This window comes from Candidozyma auris, chromosome 3 (assembly GCF_003013715.1).
Source record: "Candidozyma auris chromosome 3, complete sequence".
NCBI lineage: Eukaryota > Fungi > Ascomycota > Pichiomycetes > Serinales > Metschnikowiaceae > Candidozyma > Candidozyma auris.
The window spans coordinates 573,499-592,562 of record NC_072814.1 but is presented as its reverse complement, the minus strand read 5'-3'; the positions used below and the strand labels follow the sequence as shown (position 1 = coordinate 592,562).

The 19,064-nt window shown below is 45.3% G+C and overlaps 8 protein-coding genes across 8 annotated transcripts; 3 read left to right on the top strand and 5 right to left on the bottom strand. All coding sequences in view use genetic code 12, as the record gives it.

Annotated features, from left to right (window-relative positions):
- Nucleotides 1–15: 15 nt before the first annotated feature.
- PRI2 (DNA primase subunit PRI2) lies at nucleotides 16–1,545 on the bottom strand (the record flags this gene model as incomplete). Its single annotated transcript, XM_029033600.2, has 1 exon — nucleotides 16–1,545. One exon carries the CDS (start codon nucleotides 1,543–1,545, stop codon nucleotides 16–18), a length of 1,530 nt encoding a protein of 509 aa, XP_028892192.2.
- Nucleotides 1,546–2,565: 1,020 nt separating this feature from the next.
- Nucleotides 2,566–5,661, top strand: CDC68 (chromatin-remodeling protein SPT16; the record flags this gene model as incomplete). The annotated part of the gene is made up of 1 exon (XM_029033601.2): nucleotides 2,566–5,661. The coding sequence occupies one exon, from the start codon at nucleotides 2,566–2,568 to the stop codon at nucleotides 5,659–5,661; it is 3,096 nt and encodes a 1,031-aa protein (XP_028892193.2).
- Nucleotides 5,662–6,149: 488 nt separating this feature from the next.
- Nucleotides 6,150–6,812, top strand: YPT31 (Rab family GTPase; the record flags this gene model as incomplete). Its single annotated transcript, XM_029033602.2, has 1 exon — nucleotides 6,150–6,812. The coding sequence occupies one exon, from the start codon at nucleotides 6,150–6,152 to the stop codon at nucleotides 6,810–6,812; it is 663 nt and encodes a 220-aa protein (XP_028892194.2).
- A 304-nt stretch (nucleotides 6,813–7,116) lies between these two features.
- CJI96_0002894 (mRNA splicing protein SMB1) lies at nucleotides 7,117–7,527 on the bottom strand (the record flags this gene model as incomplete). Its single annotated transcript, XM_029033603.2, has 1 exon — nucleotides 7,117–7,527. One exon carries the CDS (start codon nucleotides 7,525–7,527, stop codon nucleotides 7,117–7,119), a length of 411 nt encoding a protein of 136 aa, XP_028892195.2.
- Nucleotides 7,528–8,178: 651 nt separating this feature from the next.
- Nucleotides 8,179–8,694, top strand: CJI96_0002893 (uncharacterized protein; the record flags this gene model as incomplete). The annotated part of the gene is made up of 1 exon (XM_029033604.2): nucleotides 8,179–8,694. The coding sequence occupies one exon, from the start codon at nucleotides 8,179–8,181 to the stop codon at nucleotides 8,692–8,694; it is 516 nt and encodes a 171-aa protein (XP_028892196.2).
- A 328-nt stretch (nucleotides 8,695–9,022) lies between these two features.
- On the bottom strand, nucleotides 9,023–10,111 carry CLG1 (Clg1p; the record flags this gene model as incomplete). The annotated part of the gene is made up of 1 exon (XM_029033605.2): nucleotides 9,023–10,111. One exon carries the CDS (start codon nucleotides 10,109–10,111, stop codon nucleotides 9,023–9,025), a length of 1,089 nt encoding a protein of 362 aa, XP_028892197.2.
- Nucleotides 10,112–11,791: 1,680 nt separating this feature from the next.
- CJI96_0002891 (uncharacterized protein) lies at nucleotides 11,792–13,372 on the bottom strand (the record flags this gene model as incomplete). Its single annotated transcript, XM_029033606.2, has 1 exon — nucleotides 11,792–13,372. One exon carries the CDS (start codon nucleotides 13,370–13,372, stop codon nucleotides 11,792–11,794), a length of 1,581 nt encoding a protein of 526 aa, XP_028892198.2.
- Nucleotides 13,373–14,354: 982 nt separating this feature from the next.
- On the bottom strand, nucleotides 14,355–17,132 carry CTA7 (Cta7p; the record flags this gene model as incomplete). The annotated part of the gene is made up of 1 exon (XM_029033607.2): nucleotides 14,355–17,132. One exon carries the CDS (start codon nucleotides 17,130–17,132, stop codon nucleotides 14,355–14,357), a length of 2,778 nt encoding a protein of 925 aa, XP_028892199.2.
- Nucleotides 17,133–19,064: the final 1,932 nt, after the last annotated feature.

Sequence of the window (19,064 nt, the reverse complement as noted above, 5' to 3'; positions counted from 1 at the left end):
CAGAACATGTTACGCTTATCTCGCGGTAGACACAGCCTTCGTATCGTTACGCTCCAACTGTCTTGACCTGTCAAAGTACAAGTTGGGGTGGTTGATATGAAGGTTCTCGTTCTTTCCTTGGAGCTGATGCTTGTGGGTGATTTCAAAAACACGCGTGCAAGCCACTGTGTAGTCGTTTTTGTTGACATCTTCGACGATACCGTTGATGTCATGTTGGTCTTGTATTCCCATCTGACCCAACGTCTCTACCAACAGCTCAAGAGGCAAGTCTCTGTATGGACAACCATGGTATTCGCCCTTTTGAGGCTTTGGTTTCAGCAATATCGTCGCACAGTCCCACGGCTTGTAATTTATACGACCACCCTCTAGACCATACGTGTGTCTAACGTTATACTTATACTCTTTGTTAAACGTATCCATATTCATCTTCGAAGACTTTGTGAATTGGTATGACCAGAATTTCATAGCCTCATCAACATTAAGACCAATACCTTTAAGAAACAATCCTAGCTGTTGCCTACCGTTGTACTTTAAGTGAGAGTTGGCGACCAATGCTTTCTGAAGGTGGGATGCACAAAGTGGGTAATGCTTGGAGATTTGCGGAGTGGTCACCGAAGTAGCGTTGATATCAGATGCAGTGGCAGGGTCAGCAAAGCTATCGTATTGAATGCTTGCAAAGCCGCGGGACAAATTGTTGAGGAGAGGTAATAAACGATCATCTTCCTCGAGTCTCGGGATTGCTTGGAAGGTCTTTAGAAGCGCCAGGTTCAACAGCTCACTGAACACCACTGAAAGCAATGAAACTTGCAATGTAGAAGGGATGTATGCAAAACCACGACGGAGGTACACTTGTCTCAGAGACACCAAATTAGGAACCTTCTCAAAAGGCAACTTGATGAAGCTTTCCTTGTTTCGAATGTGGTGCCTTAGTTGCTCAGAAGTGATTGAGAAATTGGCATCTCCCGCGTTCTCAATGGTCAAGATTGTTCTTATAACTGGTCCTGAGGCAGCAACCAACTCGTCCATTAGTTCAAGCTTCTCTTCATTAGAGATGTATTCCCACATCAACTTGTCGCTGTACAACTTCGCAAACTCCAACTGTTCTTTTGGCTGGAGCATATTGTACCTGATCTTGAATAATGTTGCTTCGTTCTTAACAAACTTCTTCCTGAGTTCTTCTGTTCTGCAAAACACAAGACGCAACGTGTAATGGGAATAATGGTCCTTCTTTCTTTCGGCGATTATCTGGGCGTCTGAGCCAGACGAGGGCGGGTTCAAAGGTAAAAATTTGAGCAAGAGCGGTCTCACCACCGTTTCAATATCCTTGAGTGGCTTCGATCTAGCTAAACATGACTCAATTTCAATCAAGATCTTCAACCTATCAATTGCCCAGCTTTCGAACTCCTCCAATGTGATCTCTTCCAATGGAGGTAAGTCATAAAATGACAACCTCGATGGGTACAATGATTTGGAGGACTCAGCGTAAGAAGACACTTCCTCAAAATTCCTTCTACCCGCTGTTCTCCTTTTCGTTTGTCTGAACATGGCGAGTATAGAAGTAAAGGTGAAAGAGCTGTGGTTACAATTTGTTTAGATACGCGGTTGCGAAAACATCTTGCGCGTTTGTGTAGCGCGTGGAGAGATGATCCACGGGAAGGTAAGTCCATTAGCTGGAGGGGGCCATTGCGAAAATTACCAAAGCATTCTACCATCTCTTTATCCCTGTCAACAGATGTTTTCAAATTATCAGCTGGATGTAACAACGTAAGCAGTGAGAGCGTATTGGCATGCCTGGTGCTGAGAACGGACCTATACTGAGATTCGGTCTGGAGGTTTAAATTATCATTTTCTTTCGCTAACTGTTACTATTTATGCAGCAGATCTCTTGATATAGAACATCAGAGAAGTTCATTAGTCCTATTATATAGGTTCTCTTAAGTGTTTCAAGAGCCTCTTTAAGTAGCCCATAGTATAGCTCTCAAATGAAGTAGCTAGATTGATTCTGTAAACCAATTGTGGTGATACAGTTTTATAATAACAGACTGGCCTGGATTTTATTATCAAGCGGAATCCTATCAATTACAGAAATTCAAAGTAAACATACTTCCGCATCACAACGTCCACTAGCGTGAAGATGTTTTTCGCAGCCAAGTGTACTTATCTAGCTTCTTTATTTAGCTTATGGAACTTGCTCCATACATTACCGTGTTAGAATTGGATCAAGTGACAGAAAATGCAGAGTTAATCACAAGAAAAAACGAAATAATTGTATTTCGAATAAATGACAATATATCGATGCTGGGTTTAAGTATCTCTAAGTAGAGAGCACGAGTTTACCATAGACGTTGGATTGCACACCTTAGCTTGATTTCTGGAACAAAATTTGATATCGATTTTTTATAAGACGCCATATATTTAAACCTAAATGCTGCTTAGGGCCGTTTTCCATTATCATCTCTTTCCCTTGGTTGCTTACCGTTTTGCGCACCCGTGCCTCTGATCTTAGACGTGTCGGTGAATTAGAAAAAAAAAGTATATTGTATCTACTCTATCCCTCCACCTACAATGTCAGAGGTATCGATTGACGCCAGTGCCTTCCACAGAAGGTTGTCGATTCTTCAAACGAAATTGGCCTCCGACGAATTCCCCAATATTTCGTCGTTGCTCTTCCTTGTGGGCTCCAGAGACGATGAGTCCACATATAAGAAATCTACCATCATCCAACTCTGGCTTCTAGGGTACGAGTTTGCTCACACAGCAATCTTTGTCACCCAGGATAAATGCGTGATTCTTACGTCTGAGGGTAAAGCCAAGCATTTGGGCCACTTGAAAACAAAACCAACGTCCAACTCGAGTGAAGTTGAAATTTGGACTAGAACCAAAGATGCTGCTCACAACAAGAAGTTATTTGAAGACTTGGTGGCAAATCTCAAAGCCACCATCACGGACGACAAAAAAGTGGGCACTATTATCAAGGATCAGTTTAGAGGTAAGTTCATCGATGAATGGAAGGAAGCGCTGGAAGCCGAGAAGTTTGAATTCGCCGATGCTGCGTTGCTTGTGTCCAAGAGTGTTGAAGTGAAGGACTCGGAGGAACTTGCTGCAACCAAATTGGCTTCTAAAGCCTCGGTTGTCATGATGGACTCCTTCACCAACGATATGATGGTGGTGGTTGATGAAGACGTGAAAACTACCAATGTGGACATCTCTGACAAGCTCGATAGAAAGATCGATAATACAAAGTGGTACACGAAGCTGACTTTGGGCAAGAGGTTGCTTTTGAATGATAAAGACTTTGACCCTGAGCAAATTGATTGGTGCTACTCGCCCATTGTTCAGAGCGGTGGCGAATACGACTTGAAGCCTAGCGCGTTGTCCACCGAGAAGAGATTCGTTGGCGATGGGGTAATCATCGCATCGGTCGGTTTGAGATACAAGAACTACTGTTCCAACATTGGCAGAACCTACTTGATCGATCCCACACCAGAGATATCTGCAAACTATGAACTATTATTGGAATTGCAGGATCACATTATCAACTCTTTGTTGAAAAGGGGCGTGAAAGCTAAGGAAGTTTTCGCCGGTGTCGTAACTTTCGTCGAGTCAAAGAACCCAAAGTTGGCCTCCCATCTTACCAAGAATGCTGGCTGGTTGACAGGTCTTGAATTTCGTGACTCCACTTTGGTGTTGAACGCCAAGAACGAAAGAGAGTTGGTGGACGGCCAAGTATTCTCTTTGACCGTTGGATTTGCTAACTTGGTGAATGAAAAGGCTACCAATCCTAAAATGAAAAACTATTCCTTACTTCTCACTGACACAGTCCGAGTGGGAGATGGTCAGTCGTTTGTCTTGACCAACTACCAGAAGGCTAGCAAGGAAATCACCTTCAATTTGAAAGAAGATCAAGAAAACGAGCCTCCAATCAAAAAAGAAAATGGAAGCAACAAGATCAAATCCGAGAAGGACCGCTCTATAGAAACAAAGCTTGCAGCCAACGCCAATCAGTCAAGAATTCTCAAGAATAAATTGCGCCACGAATCTGCTGCTGCTGATGATAACAACGCCGAGAAGCTTCGTCAAGAAGCACAAAGAAAGTTGCACGAAAAGAGACAACAAGAGGGTCTCGCGAGATTCTCTCAAGCTGATGCCAATGAAGATGCAGAATTGAAACCAGTTTTCAAGAAATATGAATCATATGTGAGAGAGTCCCAAATACCAAACAGTGTGAGAGATTTGAAGATCCATATAGATTACAAGAACCACACTATTATTCTTCCCATCAGCGGCAGACCCGTTCCATTTCATATCAATGCTTTTAAGAACGGATCTCAAAATGAGGAAGCTGATTACACGTACTTGAGATTAAATTTCAACTCACCAGGTGCGGGTGGTAATATCGGCAAACGTACCGAGTTGCCATATGAGGACGCTCCTGAAAACCAATTTGTTCGCTCTATCACTTTTAGATCACGCGATCGTCAAAGAATCATTGATGTTTTCAAAGCCATCCAAGATTTGAAAAAAGACAGCGTAAAGAGAGAAGCTGAGAAGAAACAGCTCGCTGATGTCGTCACCCAGGGTAATTTGATTGAACTCAAAGGGTCTAGAATGAAGAAATTGGAGCAAGTTTTTGTAAGACCTACTCCTGATACAAAAAAGATTGGTGGTGTTTTACAAATCCATGAAAATGGTTTGAGATATCAGTCTTCTTTCAGAGCTGACCAGAAGATTGATATTTTGTTTTCAAACATTAAGCACTTATTCTTCCAGCCATGTAAAGACGAATTGATTGTCATCATCCATTGCCATTTGAAAAGTCCAATTATGGTTGGAAAGAGGAAAACGTTTGATGTCCAATTCTATCGTGAGGCGAGTGATATGGCTTTCGACGAGACTGGTGGCCGTAAAAGAAAATACAGATATGGAGATGAAGATGAGTTGCAGCAAGAGCAAGAGGAGAGAAAGAGGAAAGCTCTTTTGGATAAAGAATTCAAGAACTTTGCAGAGATGATAAGTGATGCATCCAACGGCATGCTTGACTTGGACATTCCATTTAGAGAACTAGGATTCAGCGGTGTGCCATTCAGATCATCCGTCTTCTGTATGCCAACGAGAGATTGTTTGGTTTCGTTGATCGATCCTCCATATCTCGTTGTTACGTTGGAAGAGATTGAAATTGCTCACTTGGAACGTGTTCAGTTCGGTTTGAAGAATTTTGACTTGGTGTTTGTTTTCAAGGACTTCAGCAAACCTGTGGTCCATATCAACACTATCCCGATGGAGGTGTTGGAAGATGTTAAGCACTGGTTAACCGATGTGGATATTCCATACAGCGAAGGTCAGATGAACTTGAATTGGGGTGCCATCATGAAGCAAGTGTTGTCCGATCCATACAGTTTCTTTTCCGACGGAGGCTGGCGTATATTAACAGGAGACGGCGAGAGTGAGGAAGAGGATTCTGAGGAAGAGGAGTCTGAGTTTGAGGCCAGTGACGAAGACCCCTCAGATGAGGAAGTTGATAGCGAGGAAGAGAGTGAGGATGCCTACTCGTCTGATGGTTCAGGCAGTGGTAGTGGAGAAGATGAGGAGAGTGAAGGAGAAGACTGGGACGAGTTGGAAAGAAAAGCTGCCAGAGATGATAACAGACGCGGCAGGAACTAACTTGTTCGCGCTAATGTACCATATAATCAGACTCTACGAAAATCAAGATGTTGTAGTTTTGGAAGAGGAACTTGGCTAAGATAAAGGAATTGTCAAAATAAAAAGAGTTCAGAGTACTTTCCTACCTTTATGCGTCCCTTTTCGCAGCAATTCAGCCGTACAGTGACACACCCATTTACGCAACAAAATCGATGACAGGGGTATAGACACGCGATTGACTAAAGATAAGTCAGTAAAAATACAACCCTAAGCAAATTAGTTCCATCCTTATCCTCTGACCGTGCTGTTGTTCCTTTTGGTATGGAGATGCACAGGTGTGCAACTACCAGGCACACAATCTAAGTGTCTTTTTCCTGCGACACTCCCAAAAAAAAAAGTAGAAAAGTACCTACCACCTCGTGAGCCCGATCACTGATTGCATATCTAGTCGTTGATACACATCTATTTCATACACATCTTCAACAAATCCATAAGAGCCGAACACCAAAATGAGCGATAACACGGACGACTACTCGTACGATTACGAATACTTATACAAGATTGTGTTGATTGGAGACTCTGGAGTGGGTAAGAGTAACTTGTTATCGCGTTTCACGAGAGACGAGTTCAACTTGGAATCCCGCTCGACGATCGGCGTCGAATTTGCCACGAGAACTTTGGAAATCGATGGCAAGAGAGTTAAAGCGCAGATCTGGGACACTGCGGGCCAGGAGAGGTACCGTGCAATCACCTCGGCGTACTATAGGGGCGCTGTGGGTGCCTTGATCGTGTACGACATTTCCAAGACGGAATCGTACGAGTCTGTGTCAAGATGGTTGAAGGAGTTGAAGGAGCACGCTGACGCCAACATCGTCATCGAGTTGGTGGGCAACAAACTGGACTTGGACCACTTGCGTGCGATCCCAACTGACGAGGCTAAGAGCTTCGCAACGGAGAACAGTCTTTTGTTTACGGAAGCTTCGGCACTTTCGTCTGATAACGTGGATTTGTCTTTCCACCAGTTATTGAAGAACATATACGAGATGATAAGCAAGAATCAGTTGGACAACGACGAGCGCTCGTCGGCGGTGAGGCCCTCAGGCGGCCCCACCATCAGCTTGACCCCAGCGCCTCAAGAAAAGAAGAGCAAGAACAACTCCAACTGTTGCTAATCTAGTTCATGGGAAGGTAAGAAGTTGCTCGTGTGCGAGCAAGAGGTTATAAACTTGTGCAAGGAGATAAGCATTTTACAACAACAGTGGTAACGCGGGGTCTAGATAACAAGCTCTTTTATAATTTTCATTTTATTTGGCTAATGTACAAGCAGATTTATAGATCTCCTGCTGGGCAGATACTCACCATCTCTTAATCTATGTTACATCTCACTCAGACCTGTAGGAAGTCGATAGTGTAGTCTGTGAGGTTTAGCGATGGGCTCCTCGATCTTGAATGTTATCATGACATCTTCCCGAAACCTCACTTCTTTGTAGGGCCCTGTAGTTTAGGCTTTTGGCTTACGGGTGTCTTCAACGGCCTGGAAACTCCTTTACCTTGTTTTAGTTGGTTGAACCTCTTTTTCATTTCTGTTGTAGGACCAGTCTGAATGGTAAAGCCCACCACCTGTTCTCCTCGCAACACAATGAGACCAAGAAACCTCTTATCTTCGTTCACCTTGACCTGTCCATCCACTTTATTTTTAGCTAGTTCTTGGTACAGTTTCTTCGTTACCCTTGCTTCCTCAGTGTCTGCAAGAACTAGATTCATGTGTTTATCGAATGCTAAGAGCTGGCCAACGTAAGACCGTCCATCGATTGTAGTGACCTTGAGTCGATAATGTATAAGGTCTGCTAGTTTGGTGTTTTTGTTGACAGTGAATGACATGGCCATGGTAGCAGACTTGGGTATTGATAGAGAAAAGATATCTTTGAGGAGTGCGAAGCACATAAGCAGTTTTAACAAACCTACTGGGTGCAAAATAGTAACACCAAGACGATGGTACTATTCAGTTGATACACAAGGCGTTCCTGAAATTTACGTCGTTCGTAATTCGGCGGGTCCAAGAGTTCCCTAGGCAAGTGATAGTTCTTAATTCTACTACAAGAGGAGTCGTTATTTCAGTGCTTGTTGTGTTTCACACCCAGCAAGAAGCTGTTAATATAATTTGGTCCTGGTTTAAAAGTTTTGAATGCTTTCATGGCATTGATGACAAGAAGAGAGTCTTTGATGAGAATAGTAGGGTTACAGCATTACGCGAACAGAATATTCTCGATTTAGCGAAGGTACAGCAAGGAGGGTGCAAAAACCACGAAGCAAAGTTTGAACTCAGCGTGTGGAACGGTAACTTTGTGAATCACCACTGCGAATAGCTTGTCTAGATTTTATTTGACTCTGAGATGAACGTTGAAATCAAGCTAATTATTGTTGTTCATGTGCACGTAGGTTGATATCTTGTCGCTTGGTATATAACTGAGCGTGTTCGCAACCTTGGAAAATGTAGGCTGTATTATCGAAGTTACCGCCAAATACGCTCAATTGACCATGTCTGAGGAAGAGAATAAGAAGATCGAGGAGACAGCAGAACAGATTAATGAATCTGTTGAAAATACTGCTTCTTCAGGGTCTAAAGAGGACACGAAGGTTGAAGAGACTGAGAACACTGGTGAGAGCTCTGTGGGAGGTGTGAAGGAAGAGGAAACAACCGAGAAAAAGAGAGAGCACGAAGGGGGCGAGAAGAAGAGGAAGAAGAGAAGAACACATTACGACGATGAGCCTCCTAAGGAAGAGGCCAAATCTGAGGATGAGGAGGAAGACGACAATGATGCCGATGGAGATGCTGAGGCGTATGAGGAGAATGCCGAAGAAGAGGAAGAAGACTTGTTGGAGATTGACGAGTCGAATATTATCACTGGTGGTCGTAGAACAAGAGGTAAAGTGATAGACTTCCAGAAGGCTGCCGAGGAGAACGACATTCCTGAGGATGAAGAGGACGATGGAGAGTTCGAAATCAAGGAAGATGAGGAAGTCAAAGATGGAGAAGCCAAAACTGAGGCTTGATTACTCTCTATCTTACAAGTTAGATGGAGCACAGTTCTTGTTAAGACGTTCTATATATAAGGTCCAAAAAAAAAAAAAAAAAAATTCGTAGTTAAATATACCCATAACTGTCAGGGATTGCCAACACGGCGAAACCATGAAGTCTATAATTTTGATGAATCCTAAACACATCATGCCAACAAGGCTGGCAAGCAAGATCACATGCTTGTCTATGATGAAGTCAGTGAAAAAAAGTGAATTGTTGAAGGAAGCAAACGATTAAAAACGAACACACATATAAAGAAAGTCTTTTTTTTTTTCTTTTCTGCTTTAGTTTTACCAGCCTGGCTTAACATGAAGCCATGTTGCAGGCATAATAAGGATTGGTGTAGCCAAAGTAATTGACTCCAGACATTATTGGTTCATGCTGGGTCATATACTGATATTGCGTTGGTGTGTGCGCCCAAATGGACTGCTGTGGTGGGTACAGCGGACGGTAGTAGTAACCCAGAGCCCACAAGGGTTCTTGGGAATACTTTGAAGGAGAATGGTCTGTTGGGGACACACTGTTGTAGGTGGACGAGGCCGATGAATGATACACAGGCGAAGAAGGAATGGAAGATGAGCCGAAAATGCCATCTGAAGACATCGCTGGAGAGTTGTAGGACTTAGAAGACTGGGTGGCGGAATACTTGTCCAACCACGTCTTCCAGCACTCTTCCAAGGTGCAGATGTTATCTCTGAACTTCACCACATTCAACTGCCACTTCACCTCACGAAGCCAAGTTGCTTCTTCAGCGTTGATCACCTCGATCTGAAGACCCGTGGCACCGCACCACGACCTATTCGTGAAGGTGTTGTCGTCGTTGAACTTGTTGGCCAAAACCAAAGACACAACCAACTTGACAAAGATTTCCTGCTCAGACATGTGGCCGAGAGGAGGAGCAGTGGAGAAACGCTGGTTCATATACTCTAGAGCAATGATGATGGAGGACTTTGGCAAGCGAGTGGCGTACAAGATCGACACAACCATCTTTTCGAAGTCCTTCGAAGGGTTTCTGTTCTGGTTAAGCATTCCAAACGCACACCAGCAAAGAAAAGCTGCCATGTCATTAGGCTCGTACTCCAACACCGCGTTGATGCCTCCGGAAGACGATGGAGGAGCTGGCGCAGGTGCGGGAGCAGCAACTGGCTGGAGCGCCGGAGGAGCCAACGGGGCAGCTTGCACTGGCACATAAGGAGGTGGAGCTTGACCCATCGAACCCGAGTAATAGCCCGTGCCGCCTATAGACATCAGGTTATGGTGCTGATGTTGGTACGGCATCAGAGGCTGCTGAAACTGGCCAGCAGGCATGGATTTGTACTGGGACGAATACTGGTAGCCCGAGTACAGCGCCGTGGGTCTGTGGCCGGCAGTGCCGATGTTGGATGAGTACATCTCGAGGGTTGGGATTTTGTCCTTTAAGGAAGACGAGAACAGGACTAAGAAAACGAAAACTTAATTAAAAGCTCGATTTCTTGTGGATAGTTCAGTGCCTGTTCGAGCGCTTCCGGGTTTTTGTATCTGATTATTTGGCCTAAGGTAGAGCACCTTTATGGCAAATAAGGAGACAAATGGAAGTAAAAAAATAAAAAAACAGTAACGGAGAGAGATGCTTCTAAGAAAGTAACTCGTGAATTCTCCGTAGGTTTTCTAGGTTGGATGTTTTGAAGGACAAAAAAAGAATGGGTTGTTCATTTACAGTACTTTGCTGAGACTTTTATTCTGAGAGTCTCTGGCAGGCATACAGGAAAAACCATACCTAAATGAAGGTCAAGGGAGAGCCCTGCCTGCAGGACAGAGGTGAGATGGCCCATGAATCAGAGTCCTTCCCTGGGGCCGCAGGGCGCACTCCACAGGCCGTATCAACAGATGGCTGGCAGAGGGAGAGAAAGTGAAGGCAAAGGCAAGGAACCGAAAGGATAAAACAAAGAAAAAAAAAGAATAATTTGATGGAGCCCTCATGTTCATTCAAAAAAATCACCAATAGAGCTGAATCACTCTTCACTCCGTAGCCAATATAGCCTTCGTCCATCCCGGGCCTGAGGGTCAGCTGGCGCCAGCGATGTAATTTTTTTTTTTGTGCAAATTTTGTGTACACAAAACCGCGGACTCCAGCAGGCAGTGCCAGGCCCAGCTCCTCAGGAGCAGAAAGCAAAGAGATAGCAGTCGGTGGGTCATGGGAATTTTTCACGAAGGCACAAGGAGCCAGAAAGATAATGTCACGCTTCTGGCTTTGATCTTTGCCAGCGAGAATCGCCATCACAAAATAGGTACTTGAGTTCTTCTTCGAAGTCTACTAAGCTACTCTGCCTTGTCCAATTTTTTTTTTCTCTGGGGCCTTTATTTCATGGCGCTAGAGCTCCCGACGCACCGTGGGTGCCCTTCGGCCCTTTGCGCATCGAGTCACTTGCACCCTTCTCCTGTTTTGCTTGCGGCACTCCCGGCACCCCTATACAAGAATGCCACGAATCCAAGCACAAGGGGCCGAGCAGAGACGACGTTGGCTATCCTTTTTGCTGCCTCCAGCATTTTTTTTTTTCTTTTTTTTCTTTTCTCTTTTTCCTTTCTTTTGTTTACCTCTGTCGGCAGGCCCCCGATTGTTTCTTTTCTTACCTCCGCCCTGCACACACCGTGTTTGCCATGGCTCCTACCGCCTTGGGTGATCTTGCGCCCATTTGACTTTCGTTTCCTCGTTACATTTCTGGTGGCCATTTTCTAGAGTCGCCTGCAATGCTTTGGCCACTGGTTATTATTTTGATGGTGCTTTAGTAGTGACCATCTTGGATGGCGTGACTGCTCGTGATGTGAGGGCTTGACAGATCCAACGCTCACCTTTCATTTCGCAGCCATTGCGAGGGTCGTTACCAGGGTTCTTCCCTGATTCCTCCACAGTATTAGCAAACTAGGTGCAAGTCAGCAGTGTAGCTGTAGACACAGAAAGTAAGACATCTAAGAATGGCTGTCAAGCTTTAAGCGCCTTCCCATCTATTGCACCTGTTGGCAGGCGCCTCCTCCGTGCTTCTACATACTTTCTTTATAACATGTATCTTTCTATAACCCATTTTTCCCATTATCCTAACCTGCTTGTTCCCTTTTCACGTGTAGTGGCTGCAAACCTTCGTGATTGTTGAAATTGAACACCGACCTGATCGGCGGAAGCGTCGTGCCGTTGTCAGCGATGCTCTCTGTCTTGTGCTCTGCCTGACTTTGTGTGTCTTTCTGCTTCTCCAACTCACTGATCAAATACGTAGAGTTCAAGCCCTTGTCTGAAGGATTCTGTGGCTGGAGAGGAGGAGAATGAGATGGCGTCTGCAAAGGCGTCTCGTTAGGCGAGATGATAAACGCTGGATTGCCGGCACGGGTAGTAATTGAAGAATGAACACGAGGCGGCGAGTTGGCAAGATGTCTATCCACACTTGGCGTCATGTAGAGATTTACAGAAGATGCAGTTGGCGAGTTCGGTCTCGACTTCTTGTTAGGCTGACAAAATTCGAGATTTAGCAGGGTCAGCGACGCTGGTTTCTGAAGATGCGCCAACGCCAGTGTGGACTGTGCTGTTGGGGAAGCAACCTTAAGCGGTGTCATTCTCTGAAAAGACAGAAGAGTCCCTGTTAGGCTCCCCAAATTGCCCAGAGAGCTACTTGTTTTAAGCCTGTTGAGTGAGGCACTCGAGCCAAACGTCCTCAGTTTGTTGAAATACTCATTGAGGTTCGTTAGTGATGGCGTTTGCAGAGCGGTTGGGTGCGCAAGGCTCTTGTGCATTGGGTTGGCGGATTTGGCAGCCTCTGGGGAGTTTGCCAGCGAGGGAGCCGACGAGTTAGTCGTCGAGCCGTTGTTCGAGTTGAAATTGAAAGAATTCCCTGTCGTAGAGCCGATGGAGCACAGACTGTTTGTCTTGCCCAAATGACTATTTCCAGGTAGAGGCGGAGACAGCGTAGGGCCGTTGCCGTATCTCGAAGTAATTGATTTGGCAATCAGAGCCATACTCTTCTGTGGAGGGGAGCTCTGATGATTCTCTGGCACTGCAGCAGAACCGTTACCTGGGGACACCGATAGCTGTGGAGGCAAGTGCACGGGAACCCCTTGAGAAGCCGGAACACTACATGACACATTTTGTGAGGCACTTTGCACCCTCTGGTACAGGCTTTCATCGTATGGCACTGGGATCGCTATGGCTTGTCCCGGAACGCCATAAGCGTGGCCAGGAATGTGCTGCACGTGCTGGATGTGTTGAACTGGCGGGAACTGTTGCACTCCCTGAATGTGTTGAATCCCCTGGACCCCCGGCTGGACTATGTATACCGGGTAAGGCAGCGAATGGTAATACTGAGCTCCTGGAGGACCCTCGAAACCCACGGGTATACCAGCAACTGGAACGCCGTTGACGTTCATCCCCTGAGGCTCGGTCTTGCTGTCCACCTGACGATACTTGCTGGGTCTCTTTCGGGTGGTGGGATTATTGTGGATCCGCAAATGCCTTGTGAGTTCGTCCGACCTTGAAAACCGCTTGGTGCAACCTGGAAACGTGCAAGGATGAGGTTTTTCGCCCGTGTGCGTTCGAATGTGTCTTGTCTGGTGCTCTAGCCTGTGAAAGGCCTTGTCGCACATTGTGCACTTGTAAGGTCTATCGTCCTTCTTCTTCTCCACTTGGGGCATGGCGTAGGGAGTATCTTGGATGAGAAAGGAAGGAAGTGATAGTTTCAGATGATGTGGTGGGTTTGAGTTTCTGATTGTTGGTTAAAGGAAGCGAAGCGGGAAAAACTTGTAGAAAAAGAAATATTGTTGGCTGGGGCATTATGGAGCGTTTCTATACAGAGAGGGTGCGTTGCTGCAAGGTGGGCCATCCGCCGTGACTACATGCAAGAGGTTGGACTGGGGACGAAAAGTTTTTCCGGTGGCTCATCTGTGCCCCCCACGGGCAAGTTTGGGGGATACAACAATTGTGACAGAGCAAAAAGAACGTCTTGATTTTTCCTATAAAGGCTGTGGCATACTGTGTTCTAGTGTCGCTTCTGAACAGCTTGAGGGACCTAATGGGTAAGCTTGGATTTTTTACTGTGTTTCTTTGACCACTTCGGAGTCGGCGAACCCTGCATATAACCGCAGACTTTCTTCGGCCACGATAGCCATGACCGTTTTGTCGTTGGCTATTGGCGAGGCGGCATACAGAAATCTGCTTGGTGGTGACGAGGAGCGTATAAGTTTTTGCGAAGCTTGGGAGTGCTACACGCAGGTACTGCATGGAGAATGGGCTGGGGCTTGGTATGCTGGGAGGGGGAGTTTTTCCGGCCAGATGCTTTTGCATCCACTCCATCCTCCTCCACGTCTCTCCATCGCACCCACGGCTGTATATTCCGACTTCCATTGAGTAGGTAAAGTTTTCGCAGCGTGTTCTTCACAGTTAGTGCTAAAGACTTTAAGAATTTTGTGCGATCACCTTTTTGTGCAGAAAATGCAACGTTACATGCTCCTCGTAGTCTCCCCGTCACTCCAGGTTTCATCCCCAGATTGCGTTATGATACGAGCAATACCAGCTGACGTACAATCAGCTGTGTACCCTCCTGATGAAACATAGGTGATTAAGCTTCATCTGTGATTATTCTATTTCTGCAGCACTGAAACTGGGGTGCTTTGGGCATTACATATCTTGGTTAAAGTCAAGCCATTGGTCAAACCACTGAAGGTTGCTTAAGAAATTGTCGTTTCCAAAAGCATCAGAAGCCGGCTGGGATGCCACGACACCTGGAGAAGTCTCGTCGTTGATGTTTTTTGTTCTCTCGGTGAAATCTCTTTTACTCTGGTCTTCCATTAGCTTCTCCAAGTCATCCTTTTTCTTCTGCTTCATGAGGCCAAACTGCGTGAAATACTGTTGATTGACCTCATCAGGGCCTGGATCGGTGCCAAACTGTTCAAAGTCGGCAAGAGACTTCTGGAAACTTAGCGACATGATCTTGTTGGTCATCTTGAACACCCAAATGCACTCCTTCACCATCTTAAAGCGCTCATGAAATATAAGCTTTCCTTTTTCGTTCCTCACTGCTGAGTTTTGGAATGTTTTGAGTAGATTCATGGACTCCTTCATGAGTCGACGAGATTCCACAAGATAGACACCAGCATTGATGAATACAAGACAGTTAATACCGACATTGAACAAGACAAGGAGATTCAAGTACCACGGAGCATAGAGACAGTCAGCATTTTTTAGTTTGTTGAGCAAGAATATGACCCCCTCATTGGCTTCGACCACTCTTTCGATTTGCATTCCCTCTGATGCAATTCTTTTTCCAAAATAACTAAAAAGGAGCTTTCCATGAATCGCCAACAACAAATCATAAAAATGGAGTTTAACAACGGCCTTGACCATATGTGAGACAGGACCTCCACAGCCTTCATACGGGAAGATATCATGAACATCATCAAACCCATTCTCTGCAAGCCATCCTTGAAGTAGATATATCTCCTTGTTTATCTGTTGTGATTTAAGCAAGTCATAATTATCCGAACTATTAGTGTGTAGAAAGTTGGCCACACGAGCGATGTGTATCATCGCAAACGCAGGCAAGGTAATCCAGTCGTCACCTGCTGACTCTTTCACATAATCAAAACTTGGGAAAGGACGGACTATGTCAAACTCATTGAGTGCTCTATAACGACCAGCTTGTAGAAAAATGACCCTGTCAAAACAGTAAAGCGAAAAGAATACACGCTTTGCTTTCAACAAATCGTAGGATGAGACATCAGCGGTTAACTTTCTATCCCTAAACAAGCCCATAGAACGGCACATGCTCACAGCGTTTCCAAATGCTTGATTGGCAGAAGTTTGTCTGTGTGTGATACGCAAGTATAGTGTTGCAAGCATCCAGCACTGAATTAACTCGAATGACTCCCATTCGAAACTGAAAATCAGCATTACCTTGTGAGAATACTTGAATAGCCGCTCTTCTAATCGAAGCATTTCCATACTGGGGCCATCAGGCTTCATGAACTGTACGAAACGATTACTCAAAGCGTAAACGAGACACAACATGGCCAGAAACAACGCCGTTACATTTGTTTGCGTTCCGGACGCCTTAGATTGTTTATCGTATGCCACTATTTGTTCTCTGAAAACAGTTTCGTGAATAATTGCGTATAACGGGTTTATCTCACGGAAGAAGAAGTCAATGTAATGAGCCTTTGTGGCTTCGTTGAGAAGCTTAAGATCTGGCATAGAGGGAAGAGGTTCTGGTTTGATATAGTTACAACCAGAGAGATTCCATCCAAAGTATTGTGTTCGAGGAACAGTAACCTTCAGCTTTGCCTCAGGATCGAGACCCTCATACAAGGCCTTGCACAACTCAATGACCAACGCGTTTTGATGGCGTCGACTTGAACGCCACTTTGAAGCTGTGTGGCGCATCAAGTCTGCAACATCTAGGGTATCTGTATTAATCGTCCCGACATTCTTTGCATGGCCATTCAGATGGTCTGAAAGGAGGTTCTCCAAGTAGTGAACTCGGTTTTCCAAGTACGCCGTGTAAGAAGGATCCGCATAATTTTTTTGAACAACAGGAAGAGCGTGGGACAGGTAATCAGGAGTTGCAGGTGCCGGAGCCTGGAAAAGCGAGTGTCCCGGATCAAAGTTGGCAAACAGTAAGTCTGGTCTGTGTTTCTTTCGAGGAGGGTACTCATACAGCTTTTTTGGAGAAGATTCGCCATTAAACAATTGTCCATCGTTGCTAGCAATCGACGAAGACGACATCGCTGCGTTTGCTTTTGAGGAAGAAGGGTTCGCTGGCTGGGAGGCATCTCTGAACACACATTCAACGCTATGCTTCTCGCAATTGGTACATGGCTTGACCCCGCTGCATTTAATTTTATGGTTACGGCAGCGCTCACAAGCTTTGTTGACACGCAAACGAGCCCTCTCAGCGCCCGAAGAGTTTTTACCACCTTGTTGGGTATCAGCTACTGTGCTTGTAGAAGCATGCATTGGTGCTTGGTTATTTTCTCCATAGCCATGACCAGAAGCAGACTCGGATGCGCCCGGAGTGCCATACCTACCACCCATACCATACGAGTAATTGTTATGTGGAAGACCTGGGCCAGTCGAAGGTATTTGAGAGCCACTGCCTCCCATAACCATAATGTGATTCAAAGAGCTGGGAGGTGCTGGAGTTGCTGCTGACGGCACTGACAGCCACGCCGAGGTCTGGCGAGGATTGAGGGGTTGAATTGGTTTCAGCAGCAGCAAAAGAGTGCTTGAGTATTGGTTGAGTGGCGGATACGCTGTGTCGTATGCTCTCATTGACGGGAGACCGTCAAACGTCTGTGGCGTTTCTGCAGAGTGTGGTTGAGTGTTTGGTCTGTTTTCTGCTTCAGCTTGGGATCCCTTTGCAGGCTGCTGGTTGCCCTGATTTTTTTCTTCGTCTGACATGACGATGAGATATGCTGTGGCGAGGGATTCGAGGAAGATTGAAGATTCGTCTGAATTTGATTGGATCGAATTGAATCAATGGAGCCGAAATTCGAATTAATCAGCAAAAAAGGGTTCTATTTGTGTGTTTGTAGCTGGCGATGACGAAGAAGCGCATCGATAGATTGAAAAGCGTTCAATCATGAAAAACCGACTGCGGATTCCATCACTGTACGATGGCAGGCTGCTTGCAGTCGGTGGCCGAACCATCCCATTATTTGCCAATGCAGCTTCAACGATACCATTTGATTCTCTTCTCAGTTTGCCACGCTGATTCTGGTGCCCGCAAACGAGAGGGCCCTTAATTCTCGGTAGCATGTCAATCAACCCGGGACCCACGGGCCGTGATTCGGATCTGATAAGCTGGTGCAGGCCGCGAGGTAGCACTTTTGGATGCACCGTGAGAGGTTTTAGTGTGAGGGAGAAGAGTAATCTACCGAATTGAAGGTTGATGTGGAGTGTAAAAAATATAGAATACACGTCTTTGGCAATCTTTCATACAATTTTTCAGCATGATGACTCAAATGCCAGTATATGAGTACGACCCAAAAAGCTACTATGACAAGAATTGTGGAGGCACGAATTGATATGAACAGGTTCGAGGGGACTTCAAAAGCTGAGAAGAGGTAAACTCAGACACTAATTATGGTTAATGCAAGAGCGACTAGCTACGAGGATGGCCCTCTCAAGCCTTAAGGGAGTGTGCTGGCGGGATTGACTAGAAACTCAGCAAGTAGGCGAGACCAGTGGTGATAGTCCACCAGGTGGATGTAACAACTGCATTCTTGAACAATGAAATTGACCGAGACTTGTTACTTTGGATTCTTAAATGATTTGGGTTTACTGAAAATGAAAGGAAAGTACTCAAAAACTATGGTAGTCTTTACGGCCCCGAAAAGGCACCTAGACTTCGAAATCGAGAAATTGATATGATTGAGAACTAGATTAAGCTTTGAATGTAATGGAAGGGAACCATATCCTTATCAAGAGGAAAAAGAATCTGTTCACAAAGTCTACTCTTAAGTGATGACACGTTGATAATGTTAAAAGAGTGCATTATTGATGTGAGATCAAGAATTAATGAGCATAAATGAACGATAAGGTCCACAGCGCCTCTACGTGTCAATATTGTCCATTCTGGCAATGTTCAAGGCAAATCTTGTGCAGAGGAACTCCGGTGAAAATGCCAAACCTAGCAACCGCTACTCGTGGGATGGAGTTGTTAGCGCTCCGCCTATCAACAGTCCTGCTTGATCTTTTCGTATTCCCTGGAAGACAATACGCTTGCGAGATTGAACTCTAGGCCAACCATGGGTTGCATTTCACCTATCCAAATTGAATGAGTTTAACATCTTGACCTTAGCGACCCTCAATCAAGGTATCCATCAAAAAAAAAAAAAGGATACATTGATTGAATGTCATATTTCATCAGTAGTATGGGCAAAATGCTAGCTTACTGCGAAATGCCACTGGCAACAAACAATGTCAAGAAAGAATTGCTAGGCGGCAGAATTCTCCTTGTGACAAAAGAACCCACAAATTATGTGGAGGGAAACTTTTACTTACGAAGATTTGCCTAGCAAAGATAAAACCCCTATACCCACATCGTATTTCGTAGTCGCCTTCAGCATCTGCAAAGGTCTTTACCACATTTGCAGCCATTGCAACTGCCCTGTATGCTAGAGACAAATTTCACTTGTTGCCCGCACACTGATCTGCGTGCTGCCTGAGAAATTTGCGTCAGGTGGTACAACCCAGCAGTAAAGCACCCACCCGGAATTCAGCTTATAGCCGGGCTCGTATCAGATTCCGCCAGGCACAGAACGGCCCAATAATATCATTTGCTACAGTCTTAGACGAGTGTACATGAGTCTGACTCTAGGAGTGCGTGTG